At 39.1% G+C, this 18,398-nt stretch overlaps 3 protein-coding genes across 5 annotated transcripts in view; 1 reads left to right on the forward strand and 2 right to left on the reverse strand.

Annotated features, from left to right (window-relative positions):
• Window positions 1–351: 351 nt before the first annotated feature.
• LOC135492705 (ADP-ribosylation factor-like protein 1) lies at window positions 352–4,787 on the reverse strand. The gene is made up of 5 exons (XM_064779299.1): window positions 4,682–4,787; window positions 3,998–4,132; window positions 3,599–3,792; window positions 2,628–2,806; window positions 352–2,433 (listed from the first exon to the last, which is right to left on the reverse strand). The coding sequence occupies exons 1-5, from the start codon at window positions 4,683–4,685 to the stop codon at window positions 2,403–2,405; spliced, it is 543 nt and encodes a 180-aa protein (XP_064635369.1). The 5' UTR covers window positions 4,686–4,787; the 3' UTR covers window positions 352–2,402.
• A 333-nt stretch (window positions 4,788–5,120) lies between these two features.
• On the forward strand, window positions 5,121–11,365 carry LOC135492173 (probable splicing factor, arginine/serine-rich 5). Its single transcript, XM_064778420.1, has 5 exons — window positions 5,121–5,241; window positions 5,513–5,524; window positions 5,891–5,931; window positions 8,626–8,712; window positions 9,018–11,365. Exons 1-5 carry the CDS (start codon window positions 5,121–5,123, stop codon window positions 9,408–9,410), a joined length of 654 nt encoding a protein of 217 aa, XP_064634490.1. The 3' UTR covers window positions 9,411–11,365.
• Window positions 11,366–11,774: 409 nt separating this feature from the next.
• The window catches only part of LOC135492199 (ephrin-4-like), a 101,733-nt gene continuing 95,109 nt past the window's right edge, over window positions 11,775–18,398 (reverse strand). For 2 of the 3 annotated variants that reach the window (XM_064778482.1, XM_064778484.1), the window contains exon 6: window positions 11,775–17,753. In XM_064778482.1, coding sequence (XP_064634552.1) covers window positions 17,617–17,753 — 137 coding nt within the window. In that variant the 3' untranslated portion in view covers window positions 11,775–17,616. The remainder of the gene's footprint in view (window positions 17,754–18,398) is intronic. The other variant, XM_064778483.1, reaches the window with a different exon arrangement.

Here is an 18,398-nt window from a genome sequence, read left to right on the forward strand (position 1 = left end):
CATAACAGGGGGTGGAATATCGAATTGATTTGTCGATTGTTTTAGACTTGTATGGGGCTGAATCCAACTGATTTCAGGCGCTCACAGTGCTTCACATGATTGTATATTACTGGTTCATACTCGACTCTCTGGGAATATTACGGTTTCGAGTTACAGCCGTACGGCAAACAGGACTAATATTTATATTCTGCCACCTCTGCCAGATAGCTACCCTTTTACTCCTTGGTGTAAAAAAGTAGGGTTAAGTGACTTGAGATGAAACAGCGGTGATCCTTCCAAGAGTTGAACCCACAACTTGCTGATTGAGAGCCTGGTACTGAGCCTCCGAGATGAATCTAACAACTAAACCACTATATATGTATAAGGATTTATTTACATATCAGATAATCTTTATGAGATTGTTCCCAGGAATGCAGACGTTCGAATCCTTGGAAGTGAGACATGCAAAACACTTACAAAAACAAGCCGAACTCGGCAACGCAAATGACCACTCCTGGACCTCAATGTCAATTCTTAGAAATGAACAGCATATTCCTGTAAACTAACTTACGAAGGAATTCAAATAATGTGATTACATCTTGTTATATATGGCAAAGGTTGAGGATCATTGGGAAAAGGTATTGTATTATTTCCCAGGATAAGACCAAAGACTGAGACTGGTCCCGCGACGAGGCAGAGATGAGAGTAGTAAATAGACAAAGTCCCTGTTTGAAATATCTGTATAAGTTACCACCAATCACCATAACTCTTATTCTCAATGACTTTGAAAACCACAAAGGTTCCCGAGATGAAAATTTCTTCTGAAATATCTAAGAAGACCTAGATCTAAGTATATATTCCATGCCTATATTCAGGTTTTTGGAATTTGGTCAGAAGGAGAATTTTTGTCATCATTGATTGAAAAGTGACACATACCAATTATAGACAACAACCCTCAAATTTTGCACCGACTCGGAAAGTAGAAAAGACAGATATTTCCAACAACAGTTAAATAATAAATAATCAGGCAATACCTTCTTAAGTTGAATACTAATTAAGTGTACAGCTATCTAACTACATACAACACTGTAAACAAAGCAATATTCACAGTTTCTTGAAACTGAGACCCATCACAGCAAAACCAGGCACATGTTGCTTTAACGTTGGCTGGCTGAAACGGAATGATTGTTCATTTCACTGTTGTCTGCTTTTTGTGAAATCAGAGTACATCAATTTCTTCCATTATCTTCTGGTGTCATTTAGGCTCATCATCTGTGCGACATGCGCCTGATTTTGCTGTCACAGGTCACATCTTGACAATCAAGGTTTTTACATCACCTAATTTCAAATATATTCTACATTTAGAATGAGCTGACATAAACCCTGATTTGTAACTAAAGCCAACAACACTGAGACAAGCAAATTCCAAAGTTGTCTCCCAAGTTCTCAAATTGAAAACCCAATTGGAATTTCCACAAATATGTTCTAAACTTGTAAGATGTATTGTAATTCATATAACTCTAATTGGTAATTGGTTAAACATTTTCAAATAAATAACCGATGCATACAAAAACATAAGATCCTATGTGTGATGAAGTAGAGACACATAGAATTTGTCATGACATTCAGTACACATACTATAGGACAGAATTGACCCCACCACAAGTGCTATCAAAAGTTTGTATTTTCATCATACCGCATCTAAGTCTCACCAAAGAAACTTGTGTCAAATGCCGAAATCATCCAAGTTTTACCTCTGCTACTTAAGATTCGAACACTATGCATTTGTTTAATACCTTTACCTCCCCAATAGCTTTTCAAAGTAGACTTAACAATTCTAAAACTAGACAGCAGACTGCCGTCCTTACATGAAGACTGCTCATCCTAACAACATGTGGAGTTAGGTAGCAAGACACAGGCAAAATCTACTTGTCTCACACCAAGACTAAGTGGTTTGACGGAGTTGATCAAAATGACAAAGCAGTGATATTCAAACATTTTGGACAACAACAAGATGTGGGGTGTGAGTTAGTAGATTTCACCTGGTAATGACTAGTGACTTGACACAACCTTAAAATCTCACAAGCAAGCGATTTTTGTCGCTGCGACTGGCAACGAACCATGACAATATGGCGATTGTGTTGGAACGCAGCTGCAGAGTCGTCATGGTTCCGTCGCAGCGACTAAAATCTTGTTTGTGTGGCGATTAGGACATTTGAAACACGCCCTCATTTACAGACAGCGCAACTAAAAAACACAAATAATATTGTCATTGTCATATGTCCTCAAATTGTTCCAAGGGAATCGTTCATTGATACGGAATGCATTCTTCCTCCCTTTGCGATGAATATGGCAGGATGATGATTGGTTGGTGAGAGTCACATGACACGATGATGTAAAGCTGTTGTTCAGTGTTGGCGATTCTACTTTGGGTGCTTTAGCGCTTCCGCTAACCTGAAATAGAGAGGAGAGCGTCAACAGTCTAGAATGGTAATGACGACAGCTATTGTCCTTCTGGCCAATCAAAATGCAAATCTTCTAATGGCTATTATTGGAGGCGACGTCTTTCAGGACAACTTATAAAGTCAATCAGAAAATATATCCACAAACTTGTAAAAAGAGTGGTCAGCATAACCCATGTGACTTACCATTCCATAGCCTCCTTCAGACCTTCACCTTTGACTGCAGACGTCGGTACAATCGTCCATTGTCTGTTTTTAATTGCGGTCAAACCTAGCGCATTGCTAACCTCGGCCTTCTTCATGGCACCCTCCAGGTCTTGTTTGTTGGCTAATACGACTAATATGGCCTTCTTTAATTCATCTTCCTGCAATCGACAAAGCAAGAATATAAAATATGATTCGATTGTTTGCAAAATGCTGATCAGGAAGGATCTTTATCACAACAAAATGTCATGTTATTTCATAAAACAAGCCACCAGCCCTGCAGGATAAGTTTGTAAGCAAGGGGCCAAGAATAATCAACATCAGCCAATGTGTTAAACCACAGCATAACCACCTTTCTGCACAAAATTAACGTGAAAATGAAGCCACACAAGAAGATTACACGAAGGATTTCCTCAAAATATATTCCTCAAGCATATTCAACAGTTAACCACCATTAATTTTCATTCAAGGTAATGACAATGTTATCTTGTCCATTAAAATCCCCACTTGAATGGCTTGGAACTGAACAATGAACAGATTACGGTAAAATAAATATCTGGCATTTTGTTTACGATTCATTATTAACAGGAAAAGAGAGTTCGAAATCATCAAAACATTTGGGCCTGAAACATTGTTCCTCTACCTGATGGTTATATCAAGCTTAATGGAGCATAATGCTTTACAACAGTGCTTAGGATTCCGAAATTGGAAAAACAGGTTCAGGAATATGTTCAACATGCCAAGTTGGGGAATGAAATGACCAGAGTGAACAAGTGTGTCGAGGCTAATCAAGCATTTCCTCTTGGTGACTTTTGACCACTAGACGAATAATTCTCAAAAGAATGTATTCCTAACCACTTCTCAAACTGGGATTGACCAGTCACATAACCATAGGGGGCATAGGCCAAGCTTGGATGTTTTATGACCGGTCCTAACGCTCTTTGTTGACTTACCTCTAACATACTGACTAGTTCATTTTTCGATACACTGATCCTGTCTCTATCTGAGCTGTCAACAACATATAAGATGGCATCTGTATTTGAGTAGTAACATCGCCAGTACGGCCGGATACTTGTCTGACCACCGAGATCCCACACTTGAAATTTCAGGTTTTCGTGTGTGACTGTTTCTACGTTGAAACCAATTGCTGAAAAATGAGAGAAAAAGGATTTGACGACTTGTGGGCTATAATCAACGTTCTCCACACTGTACAGTACAAACACTGACAAACATGCTAAGTGGAATTCTAATCTGATCTCTGTGACCTTGGAGGTCAAAATCAAGACCAACGTGTGACCTGGGGCACATGGCAGAATGACCCAACCTGAATATATTGCTATTTGTAAACTTACTTGGAATAGTTGTGACCACCTCTCCGACCTGCAGTCGGTACAGGATTGTAGTCTTGCCGGCACCATCCAAACCTAGAATCAAGATCCTCAACTCTTTCGAGCCAAAAAAGCTTCGGAACAAACTCACAATACCACCTGAAAATAAGTCATTATTGATTGATACATCTCAATACTGCTCGTTGATTGATAAAATCTGTTGATATATACCATCCCATTACCATAGTTCTCGATATAAGTTGCCCAAGCCAATTTTCGACAAAATGCCCGTCAAGTTATTCGCTATATTTTGGACTTGCGCGCCATGGCATTAGACCTCAGGGCATTTTATTTGGCAACATCATAACATCGCCATGAACCACCGGTATAATAATTAATTTTTAGTAGGAACGATGTCGATGGATGATGCTGTCCTGACAATCTTTTGATTTGATGGCAAATATTGTTTTACAATCCTTATTCTCGTCAGTCAGCAACGGGTGGAAGGCTGTTTTCGTGCAACTCAGACGACAAGGATGAGGGGTTTGCAGTTTGCCATGCATGGGCCATGGTCATTGAATGGTCATGGTGAAGCATGAAAGAAGTCCAGAGATTTTTGACACAACACAAAAATATGGTTATTTCTAATGAATCGTACACAAGTACTATTCTTCACAGACTTCTGAATAAATTGTTTTCTCCGCTTACCCATAGCTTTAGATCTTTGAAGATATAAGTCGTAAGAAAACGATAGAAATGTGGAGATTAGCAGATCGAAATTATCGAAATGGGACAAATCTGTGAAACGTGTACCGACACGAATGCGCATGTCACTTCGAAACGAGGGATGATATCTTGATGCCATTTATCAAAATGGCGTTTTAAGCGCTTAAAAATAGTTTTGATGCAATGTCTTTCTTCATTGAAATGTTTAGGATACAAATAGGTCATTAGATTGGATGTAAATGTTATATTTGAATTTTCTCACCAGATACTTATCATAGTTTTAAATCAACAAACAAACATCCAATTTAGTCTCGCGCACAAACAGAATCCCTTAAATTTCCCGAGTGCATCCCGGCGTACATTTGTGTACAATCGATTTTTATTTTTGCGCAACATTGGAATATCCGGGCACTTCCCAAAAATGTCGCGACGACACGGATGTGGCCTTTTCATCGGACGATTGTCCAAAACTACCCGAACAAGAGACTTAGAGGACGTTTTTGAACCATATGGAAGAGTGAACCGATGTGACATTAAGTATGGTACGCATAGGATGCAAAAATATGTCTGAATCATCAAGAAGTTATTGTAAATACGTGCAAGAAAAATAGCCCGAATTTTTTAAACATCCGTTGTCGGACGTGCCAAGCACTGCGATACGTTTTATCGGACGACCAGTCGGCTTCCATTACCTTCGTTTTAGTTCTACACTATACAGTATGGCTTAGCTCAATCATCCAGTAATTGTATATATCTCAAAGTGGCTTAATTTACCTTGAATATCTAAAAAGTGAACCTTGATTCTGTTTTCAGGTGCCGAGATGGGTGAGTATGAATGACGTCGACCTCTGGCTCCGTTTGATATGGACAGTTGGACTGCAGGGTGCAGGAAGACAGTTCATACCTAGCCTGTACCCTGACTGGATGATCCTTCCTTTGATGGCCGCAGTCTGAGTCTCAACTGAGGGTGTTGATAATAAGAAGAGTTTTCCAGCATCAACCTCAAACTGTATGGGAAGACTTAGAAAGAACAAAAACTAAATCAACTGTAAAATTGCCAACTCAAAGTATTCAAAACAATGAAGGAAATGGTGTTTGTGACCATGACAATACCTCACGACGTATGTTGGACTTCACCTAGTTTTCTGTCTTGGCCATCTGTTTTTCTAATCAATTCTCATTTCATTTTAGCGTACGCGTTTGTGGACTACGATGACCCGAGGGATGCAGAGGTATGTATCGTGCATTTGAGAGACACAGCATTTTCAAAATGTTAATCTAAAACTTTTTTTCCAGTATGTGGTACTCATGCCAAATGATCAAGATCTCATTTATGCAAAAAAAAATTAAATTCCATCAGGAGCAAGTAACTTGGTTCATTTAGTAATTATTAGCTCTTTCTCGACCGGGAATTATACCAGCCCAAGAGAGACATTCTAAACCTATTCCTTGGAACCATTTACTTTTTCATTGCTTAGTCCACAGGAACAGCCTTAACATTGTTCTGCTTGGACATCAACCACTTTAGTGACTTAGAAAATGTGGAGTGTATGTTAAAAATGTTCATAATTGATCAGACTCCCACGTCAATCTGTGACGAACTGAGATCTTGAGAGTTTGACCCGAGTATCTCATTAATTGCTTAAACTTACCCTCACTGCTTTTGGTGTCTGAAAAGAGGCAAATGTTTCTGAATGATCATGATGGAATGTACATGTATGATGACTTGTCATAGTGTCTGATGGGTGATGCCATGTGAAACAGAGTTTGTAGAATCAGCATTGATTCTACATGTAACATGGACCATCATAGATTATGACGTGATGGAAACAGTTGCCCATTGATCACTGCAGATTCACTAAATTTGTAAGCGCAAAAAGTGCAGTATTTAATATATTAACTCCTATTATTTTAGAGTTGAAAAGAGCTGTGGTTGGTCAATCGACTGAATCAATACATTAACCCCTCCACGAAGAAACCATGTATTAGTTAGTGAAATTGCAACTTTGGCAGACTTTTAATTTTTACGGCCGTGTATTTTCACATTTTTCTGTAAATGTGAAAATAGAAGGCACTCAAACATATCTGGGTTCACAGTAATGAAGCGAAAGCCTTTAAATTGGAAAATCAAGACTTTGAGCGGTGAATTATGTCTGTGTGTTCACAACCATTTGTTTAGTGTGTAATACTGAACATGTCCATCCTTTAAATGCTGTGCAGACACTATTTAGCTCGTCGAAGGGCACCTTCACAAAACACCTATATTACGTAACTGATGTGAAACAGACACACCAGCTGAATAGTGTCTATACAGTATCTCTGTGCTTCCTATATTGTACATGTAAATTTGTACGTCCTGGACGATCAAAAGTTTGGAGCAACCTCACAAAAGTCTCTGAATGGCGCATTTTTTCCCTCAAAATAACCGAGTTGTTTATGTTAATTTCTCTATCTCTGCCGCATGTCTGTTTGAACTCGTTTCACCCACATGATAAAGTCCAGTATTTTGTAGTTCAGCTGGATTAATACTGTTATTTCTCCTTCGTTACATGATATATAATATTTGAAAATAACCCACAGTCTGGCCACACCATGCCCAACCATCCATGACGTGTCCACGTCACGCCAACCATTGCCAACCCTATCCAGTCCGCCTCCCGACCATGCCATGATCATGTGACCATGTCCAACCCGACCATTACCAGGTCATCCACAAGCTCCGTGGCCGACCAGCGCCATCGCCCACCTGGCCATGAAACCAGACAGGTTACGCCACCTTACAACAAGCATGGGTTCTAGTATGTCCGAGCTATAGACTTTTCTTCTTGTCTCCTGTGATGTGGTGTATGGAAGCATTAGCAATGCTGTGTAGCTCGATCGAAACTTTCTGTGAGGTCTTTCATGATTAAAATCAATTCATGAATATAAAAGTTAGGAAAATCTTTTTGTCAAAGTGAGATAGGTTTACCAGGGTATAATTGGTATGCAGCTAATCGCAAACATATTAAGGCAAACATGCCTTGTTCACATGTTTATGCTCGTAGTTATCCACAAGTACAAAAAATAAGTAAGGAAAATGTCTTTATAGAAAAAAGAAAGTATTGATTATCAGAAAATCACTATCAGCTATATTTGAGTTGTCATTGGTTGGTTATGTGTGATATGATTGAACGTCTCTCTGCTGAAGGCGGTAGGAATCTCAGTCACTTCCACACTCGAAGCTTGATTGTATGCCAACCCTTAGAATAAAACATCGTTGACAGTGCCTCTAGTAAAAATGTCTGCACGCTACACGAAATAATCGAAATGTAATTGTCACTGCATAGCTACAACCATCTCAAATAACCCACATCCAAAGGTCAAATCAATTTTGTGGCGATATCAAGTACGATTGAAAGGATGCACCTTGGTCTTTCTGGAATCATTCTCCGATCGGCAGAAGACCATTTGAGAAGCCTGCTCTATTTAGAATTTAGAATATGCGACAACAAGAAAACGGTGCAATATTTGCTTCTTTATGGAGATGCCCAAACTGCTAAGTTCTCTAACTGGACTGCTGTCTCGGGAAATAATCGCCTTAGAACTGAAAAAAGCAGTAGCGTGGATGAATCTACACTGTAACCTGATCTGTAGCGCCCGTTTGTAAATAGTCCAAATTCATGAAGCTCGTTCCCCTAGTGAGGAGTTCCCAGGATAGAAATGAATAGCTTCAGTTGGCTGATTGGAGTAGGATTGTAGCAGTCCAAATCTTTTTGGAGATCTTATATTACGGCAGCGACTTATAAAATAGGTATTTTCAAACCAAACTGTTCACTGCACCAAAACCAAGCTGAGAAAGCTCAGAACTGCTAAATTTCAGACTCCAGCCATTGAATTGAAGCACTCTCCTTGTTCGGTGTTAAAACATGTTGCGTTTCTTTTGTTAGGATGCGGTGAGGTATGAGAATGGGCGGGACTTGTGTGGCTCAGCGATCATCGTGGAGTGGGCCAAGGGCAGCCCACGGAGGTCCATGGTGAGTGAAATATCCCAATAGGTGATGCTGGATTCCACACAACAATGACAACGTCACACTTTAAGACTGGCTTAGAATGTGACGTAGCTCATTTCTTGAATACCGGGTGCCAGGAAAAGCCAAGCCTCATTTAAGTGAAAAACTGTAGTCTTTAGTCGGTCTTAAAGGGAGACAATAACCTCAATTGGTATGTTAGCCTGTTTTAATGGTTCTCCTAACAATAATAGCAAAATCAATATTACGTGTACTTGCATGAGTAGTTGTTATCAGTCCTTGGTCGACTTCAAGATGTTCTCTCCTTGCAGGCTGGGTCATCACGCCGTCGAAGCTACAGATCACCACCTCGAAGGCGCAGGAGGAGTCGGTCTCGTTCCCGTGGACACAGGAGGCGTCGTAGTCGCTCTAGGTCCAGGTCAAGGTCGCGTTCACGTAGCAGGTCCCACAGGAAGAGATCGTCAAAGAAATCGAGCCGTAGGTCACATTCAAGGTCAAAATCAAGGTCAAGATCACCTGCTAAATTGAAATCGAGGTCAAGGTCAAAGTCTAAATCTATAGAGCGTCGTTCCAAGTCGAAATCTGTCGAACGCGATGCTAAGTCGAGATCGAAAAGTCGTGAGCCGTCTCCCGCGGGGGCAGCGAATGGCATGTCTCGTAGCAAGAGTCGGTCTCGCTCGAGGAGTAAATCCAAGGAGAGTTAGGATTTAGTGATCTGTTTCCTGTGAACGCACATTTTTGGATTGGTGGATTTTCTTGGTCAGAAGTTCTAGTTTGAAAGTCAATGTTCTTCAAATTTTCCGTGATGTCTCTTTCGACTCAACTTTTGCATGCTTTGAATAAGTGCATTCCTAGGCAACATCTGGATAACATCACCAACATCAACAATCAGCAAAGACGATGAAGACTTTTCCTGGTGAAGTCTTGTCGAATACAGATGAAAATTTGAGGTACATCGATTTTCAAACTATTCACCTGTGAGATCTTATGTGAAATGATCCTCACCACAAGATGTTGTCTGAAAAACCGAAGATAATAATGTAAGTTTTGTTGTAATCATCAGACTTTATATGACAAATGTTGTTTCTCTTGCATGCCATAATGGCTAATGGTTGTACAGGCATGTACACTCGCTGGTGAAATATGACAACATTTCCCATTATTTTGTTGTGGTTGTTGTGATGTACATGTGATGCATTGTAGGTCACAGTTAGTACAAGGATGATGCTGCGCTCTGTTTGAAAAATGCCTCATCTTGCGTATTGCGTCATTCAAGTGATCTAGAGAGTAGAGCATTGGCAGGTTGAAATCCTCGTCTCGACAAGTCAGTGAGTGTTTTGGAACCATTGAGGAAATGTCATTCATCACATCGGAAATATATCTGTTTCACCTTTCATTGTTTTTTTGTATATTTTTCAAAATTTATCATGCATTTGTATCATCTTTCATTTTCATTCCTGTATCGTTGCTTAATTGATAATGAATATCCAACATCCAGTTAACTTTGTGGATCAAGTGACATCTGTGAATATTGTCTTTATACATGGAAAACGTAATGACTTTATACATGTAAAACGTAATGACTTTATACATGTAAAACGTAATGGCTTTATACATGTAAAACGTAATGGCTTTATACATGTAAAACGTAATGGCTTTAAAACAGTAAAGTGGTTCCATCTGTCCATGTGTAAAAGCTGACTGGTCAAATATCTACCCTACTAAGTAGTTTATCTTCGCACAGCCCTGTTTTAGATGAGACCCTTGTTGATGGAGTCGTGTTCCAACATTGTTTTCTGTACTGATTGTGGATTGTACCCAATGATGCCTGCAGAGAAAGCCCTCCCTATCATTATCAGTTGTGCACTGGGGTGATGGCTAGACTCGGGAGGGTTTATTTTACCAGTAAGCTTTGATAAGCAATATTGTATGAGAATGTTGGTCTCCTTAATAAGTTTGAAAGTATCCTTTCCAATTTATAAATGACTAGTTGGTTTGCGCACGTGATCTCAATAACTTAGACCAATCAACAGTGTGATTTTCATATAGATGGTAGAGATTCATATTGCTCTTGTACAAGTGGATTTAAAATGTTTGCATGTTTTAGATTTTATGGTCATTGATGATTGATTGGACAGAAGTCTATGTCAGTATGAGCCCTCCAATAGTGTCATGTTAGTTTAGCTAATTGGTCTGAGTGTTTCCATTAGAGTTAGAGTTGTAATTATTCCTGACGAGCTTGAGGTTACTTTCTGATTCCCCATTTCTAGTTCCCAATTTTCATCTAAAGTACCTATTCCCGATTCTTGATTCTCCGTGTAAGGGCTTAATCTGCTTCTAAACTCATCCAAGGATCCATCCGAATTGGCAATAAGTAATTGAGAATCGGAAATAAGGAGACTCAAGAATAGGGAATAGGGAACAAGTAGCCTACTAAAGGTAGGTTTGTCATTGCCTCACTAGCACTGGGTCGTAGAACCTATGACGATCGTCGTAGATTCTTTGACAGGCCATGATCATATCCGTCATTACAGATTCTGTGACGGACACCTTTGTTTTTAGAGAAGCCATGTTATAATAGACAAGTTTGACACTTTTACCCAAGCATTATTTGTAACATCTTCTTTGCATTTTAAGTTGTAAAATATAGCATTAATGTGAAAAATGTCTTGTTTTTCTGTGAAGGGTCATCCTGGCCATGGCTAATCTCACCCATGGCTTGTGAGAAGATGGGTCATCCTGGCTTGGTAGTCTCACCCATGGCGTGTCCTTTTCTGAATCACGCTGTACATTTATATAGCAAGGAATATAGCATATGATGTCTGAGTGACGGAGCTGCGGTTGTGACCATGTCTGTGCCTGACCCTCAAAGCGTATTTTTTTGATACATCCTGTATGGCAAATGTGACAACCAGGTCAGACAAAGCAAGGTTGTGATGATGTCTTTGAGTCTGGCCCTTCAGAGACTTTTTGGAGACATCCTGTATAAAGGTGAGACGATGGCTTCGGCCTCTGGAGTAGAAGGTGGATTGAGCAGACCTTGTTAACAGTAAGAAGAGAAGCCGGTGTTTATCCATTTACTATAATTAAGCCTCTTTATTCAAACAGCTGAAATCATTTACACCTCGACAATTTTTTACAAAATGTTCATATAAAATTAGCCCACCTTTGTAAGATATACAACACATTGATGATAGCTCATTGCTTAATCGCAACGAGGTCCAAACCACCTTAAGTTGGGCAAGATCAAGTGAACATACAGTGCAGCATATTGGACCAAATGTACAAGTGAAAACGACCAACTTGGCTGAAGATGTTGTTGGTACACTGGGGAAGGTTTTGGAGTCATTGATAGGCCCATCATGGATTCTATTATGATTATCGTAAACCAGATTGGATCCAATCAAAGATTCCATGTTAACACAAGGCTTAAAGGGACAATTTGGGCATGATATTTAGGAGGATAATACTCCTGCCTGCCACCATGGGCCACCACAAGCAACACTGAAGACGACACCTTATAAATGATTGCTAGTGTTGCGAGTGGTTTTGACATGGCTTGTTTATTTCAGGTGAGCCCAAGAAGTCACGGCCAAACTGGAAACCACTTTCAAATGAAAAACCAACACATCACATGCCAAAGTTGTCCCTCTAACATAATATCTTTGGCTCTTGATACCAACTCACAAGATGTGCTTTTAAAACAGTCTACATGCCCTGTCTAGAGTGCAGAGTCAGGCATGAAAGGGGATGTTACTGCTGACCAGTATGGTAGATAAAGCACTACAGTTACATGTTGTTATTGGAACCAGATACATTTGTACACGTATCCAAGCCGTTACTCGATACAGAGGATAAGCCAGGACAACCAACCAGCCAACTCTTCCACATCATATAGTGTATGTCGCTGCAGGAAAGTGTCTCGTTTGTTATGGAGAAATTAGTTCAAATAAGGAACAATTTCTCGAAAAATAGAAGTGTACAGTATCAAAATTACACCACAGGCACAATTTAATTTGTAGACTCAATCATAGGGCTTAAACTCTGTGCATGAAATTATTAACATTATCGAGGAAGTTGTCCTAATACTATAAGTGTGTTACACGAAAGATGATTGGATGATTATTTCACAAGATGCAACTGCACTGTGGCCTGCTCACGTGATCTGACCTCATGGGTCACGTGATCTGACGTCATGGGTATCAAATATTGCACAGAAAATATTACCGCTAATTAAACCCTAATGGAGCTTTAGACAATTTTGCTGAGATAAAACCGAGGAAATTTTGTGGAGGAAATTTAATTTATTGCAAAAACCAGAAGAATACGGGCAGCAACAGAAGTCTGACAACAAATACCACAAAGCGGCCATGGAGGGTTAATGTCAGAATGATGAAAGCAATATGCCTTAGAGAGTTTGATTATACCATGCAATATTAAAGCTTTCAAAATGGCGCAAAAGGCACATCGCTAATCTGGACCTATTTGTACAATTGAACACAAAGAACAAATATATCAATATCGTCTTGCAATCTTACATCATTACAAAGTATTACTCTTCCCCTGTTTGAATCACGTAAAACTATGCATGGTCGCATTTTAGAGGAAGGTGTCCCAGTCACCCTGGAGAATCAGCTCCCCCCTCCTCACCAAATTTGCAAAGACTTGAATTCACTCCATTTATTTTATTGTATCAGTAATGTAAGAATTTTCCAGGTATATAACATTTAAACATTTTTCTGTTGGTCAGTGAGAAGACCTCGGGGAAAGGGAGGACATTTCCAGGAAATGCTACCTCGGAGTGAGGGATACCCTCGTTAAATGAGGTGCTGATTCAAAAGGGCGAGTATGCAAAATAGATAAAATTGGTACAAAAACTGAGCTAAAATCATCAGTGATTTAGTATAATCATTGTAATTAGAAGTGTTCATTGGATTAATCACACAAAATTCACACCAAGAATGATTTTATTCTTGTTATCAGTGAAATCATAAAGAGAAAACACCATCAAGGGCCAACTCCTTCAACAGAGTCATCCATTTATGGAGTTATACATTTATGGTTTGTTAAAAGGAAAGTTGAATCAAACCAGTGAAGGAACATGAAATATGACAGATTTCCATACAGTTCAGAGATTCGGGTGATATTAAATAATTTTGGTATCCTAAATGTTTTTTGGATGAAGCGCAAAATGATTTTGTTACACGAGTAAAGGTTTTAACGGTATGAAATCTGTCACATTTCCTCACCACTGGTTACTAACCGTGTTATAACAAAGGCAGGTTGTACTAACCGTGTTATAACAAAGGCAGGTTGTACTAACCGTGTTATAACAAAGGCAGGTTGTACTAACCGTGTTATAACAAAGGCAGGTTGTACTAACCATGTTATAACAAAGGCAGGTTGTACTAACCGTGTTATAACAAAGGCAGGTTGTACTAACCGTGTTATAACAAAGGCAGGTTGTACAGAGTTCAGAGATGAAAACACACAAACTATCTTGCACATGAAAGATTCACATACATGCGTCTTTTTTTAAACACCCTGTAAAGAAAGCACCAAGAAGTATAATAATTCCCCTGAACACAACCCATGGAGATAATTAACCTTACCCTCATAGCCAAAATGGACTTACCCAACACATTACATCAGCAATACAAGGACCAGACCATTATGGTTAGATAAGGGTGAACATAACCCATGGAGATAATTCACCATACCCCAAAATCCGTAATGAACTCATTCAAACTACCACATAAGCAATACATGGACCAGCCCATTACGGTTTGAGAGGGGTGACAGGTCATCAAATTAGAGTGAAATACATCTTCACTGATTTTAGACAATGTTGTCATGCTCTTCCCATCACTAAACAGACATGATACAAACTTACACTAAACCTTATTCCAACTTACTTTGATTGAAACTCATGTACATTCTGTGTACAGAATGTTTAGCTTTGTCCAATCAATGTAATTTGAAATAGAATATATATATGAATATATACAGATTAACCCCCTCCCGCCAGAAAAGCAAAGCAGAAATTGCACAACTCTTCAAATGATCTAGTTTACAAATGACATGGAAAGCAATTGTTCGATTTATGCAGATTTTTAAACGATTCACAAATTTTCAGACTAAATGCAGCAAAATGCAACCATAGGGTGATAATCGGCCTGTTTGCTGCTTGGGTGGTCCCTTTAAGAGTTTCACCCTCCTCAAAGGGTTAATAATTAAAGGGACTATTACATGAGATGACCATTGACATGTTAAAGCGATTCATGAAAATACAGGGTGAGCGTTAAAGGGAGCTTACTTAGTCTGATCATGTGACAAGTAATTAAAACAATTATTCCTAACGAAAACATATGTTCATTATAAAATGTTCTCAAATACTGTTCTAAGAGCTTATATACAAAACAGAGTGGAATATATGAATATATTTATGATAATAACTTATGTATTTTGGAAATTTACAATTCTGGAATTATGGTGAAATTGTTCATTTTCATTACCGTCTTGCTCAATTTCAGAATTAACCAGTTTTCAAATTACAATATATACAACAAACTGACGTTGACGATTTTTAGGTTAGCAATGCTAACACATCGATACCTGATCAAATGAAGCTATTGTCATTTCCACTCCAACCTTCGAATGTTTGTGATTAGTTTTCTGTGACTAACTGTATGAACTTACAGTGCTGTCCAACAGTTACCAGTCATGAACTTCACTGTTGACCACATACAAAGTGTACAATATTTTTGCAGGTCGGAGTGAAAATGATGAAAGTCACATCGAAATTGATGTTGACGATGGAAGGGTCATTACAACATGAAGATCACGTCCACAGGACAGATGTTAGAACGATTCGTTAACATGAAAATACTGCTTCGAAATGTCACACTGCATTCATGTACAAGGCATACTACACCTATATTGCTAAAAACGCTATTAGCAACTCTCAGATTGTCACATTCAAAAGTTAGGAGACGCCCAAAACTATCAGGACTGGCGCCTCCTAGCGAATGAAATGCAGATGATACATCAGATGCGTCCTCTACAAACGTTCTTGAATCTGAACCCGGCTTCATCAAAGCCTTGTCTCAACCCATCCTCCCATCAAAGGCTGTTGGATTTCTCGTTACACAAAGTGTATTAAGAGACGTGCCTGGTCAAAAGGCCTGTTATAGGAGGATGTTAAAACCCTGGTTTGAGGCACTACCCAGCCAAAACATGTTCAGAGCTCTGTCAACTGTTCACCTGTGTTTAGTAAAATGGATGAAGTATCCTTCCATTGAAAGGTGTATAGAATGGTCTAGCCAAAAAGATGTTTCTTGTAAGAATATCAGGCACCCAGTCAAACAATACCAAGTTCCTTACTGTGCACATAAGCTGCCTGGAGGCTGTCACTTTAACCCCCTAGCTCCTGTCAATAATCCCCCTTTAACCCTCACATGACCTGTTTTTGTGTGCCATGATATTACATGGAACGTTAATCCATAACTCATTCCATCTTTTCACGACTTTGAGACAAAACAAATCATATCGAAAAATTACACATTCAAGCTAAATTGTCACCTGCTATTCTCTATAAATAACGCACAGAGCTGAATATGTACAGACATATAAATGCAGATCAATCGCTAACGACCCCTACAGTCTCAAACTGTGATTATGGAGCTTTCAATGCGGACGACACAGAGTGACCCCTATATTCTGACATGGCAACTTTAAAGTTTCACGACACTTCGACCGAGTCTACAAGCACAACATCAGCTTACCAGGAAAGTACAAAAATAGCAATCTGTCGGTTTGTCATTTTTGTTTTTCTTTGCCGAATAGATAAATTTCTCACCAGATGCAAAAATCCCCCCCTTTCTCGTGAAATGAACCTTATGTTAGCAGATGTCAACTAATTATGAAGTTTAAACCAACAGTAGAGGATGACTCAAGGTTTGCTGTAAGATCCGTTTAGGGCCACAATTGTTTCATAAACACCGACAACCTGCTGACATGATATTCTATATCCCGTGAAAACAAAATAAGTCCACAACCCCACCAGAGTTTTATACACATAAATGTACTGATTTGTACTGAAATGTACATAAAACTCCATGAAAATGAGGCTGAAATGGACTCCTAACGGTTATCATTTTTCAAACAGGCATGAAAATCGAGACATTCTTGAGGAAAATTTCTCGCCGACTAAACGAAAGTAAACCCACGTCTTCAGGTGAAGTTTCACGAAATTCTGACTAGACATCTGTTGAAATGTTCCCTTTCTTTCCACATCCGTAAGAACATCCGCATCCATTATGAATCAACGTTTCCGCCCGAAAGAGCCCTCTAGTGATGAATTGTCAAGCTGGGATGTGGCCTAAACGCGACATCGAGTTTAATCACAGAACATTTATGTCATGACGAATGATGAATTTATGATCGATTGAATACCATTTTTAACTGGTGGCACACTAGCGCCACCTATTATTAACATGAACAGTAATAATTAGACGATATAGACAAGAATATTTACAGCCTCAATCTTAATTTAATGCACCAATGATAAAAAATACAGAGGTGAATCCAGAGTTGTAAGAACGCGCGATGAAATAATCACTCGAAAACGCTTCAAATTATCTGTTTGAGTGTTTTTTGTGAGAAAACTGGAGCTCAATACGGAAATAATTAGAGAAGTATCTAAATATATGTCCAGGTATGTTTACATTTGCTCAGAGTAACTAATATGCTTCTCATAATGTCAGTTTTTCTTGCTTTTCTCATTAAGTTGACTTTTTACAATTTTTTTTTTCTCAGCATGTTTTTCTACAAAAAATTCATCTTTAGTTTATTTCATCACTTTCACTCCCCTGGATTCACCCGTGCTCCCTCTAGTGTCCACACTTAACACTATCTGTGTAATGTCCGCAGCCACGAAAGTAGTCCGAATATTAATGAGCACATAAGTAGAATATTTGAAAGTCTTTCTTCTCCGTGTGATGCTGCCCCGATCTGGGCCTGGTGTGGGACTTCGTTGCCATTCACTGCTGAAAAGAAGAAAAGTTGCAGTCATTTCATCGCAGGGAAAACAAAATGTTAACTTTTAAAACTTCTTAGATGATAAAGCTAAATATCAGTGCAGTTCCCACAGCAATTTTCGTTGTTAAACAGCAATTTACTTCTCAATCAGGAAAATAATTACCAATTGCTTTAAAAATTAGTTCAATTTACTTAAGCTTTTTTTCAAATTCCTGCACTATGAGTTATTATACTATTTATACAGTTCTTTTCAATTTGCCCTGGGAGTTCTGCACCACCCATCAGGTACAAAATCAACCCTGGTGTCAAAATACGGAAACGTATCGTCCCTATTTCTCAAAACTCATCAGCGGCCCATCAGTGTTATCTATCTTGATTACACCTGACGGTTTCTTCAGACAGAGAAAGATATCAGCCCGCCGCCTCTGATTAACTCTAATTAGCTTTACTCATCAAGGTATGGAGGGCTTTTAATGAGTGTAGTTGGCAAACGCTGGTAACACCTCAACCTTTCAAGGGGGCAGATCGGTGGACGGACAAGCCCACAATGGCTGTTGAGTGGAGTTGGAACTGAAATCGACACTGTTTCCTTCTTTATAGGAAATGTTTCAAACATTCATTATCCTAATTTCAGCTAAGAAAACACCCTTGCC

The sequence above is a fragment of the Lineus longissimus genome, chromosome 8 (genome assembly GCF_910592395.1).
Source record: "Lineus longissimus chromosome 8, tnLinLong1.2, whole genome shotgun sequence".
Lineage (NCBI taxonomy): Eukaryota > Metazoa > Nemertea > Pilidiophora > Heteronemertea > Lineidae > Lineus > Lineus longissimus.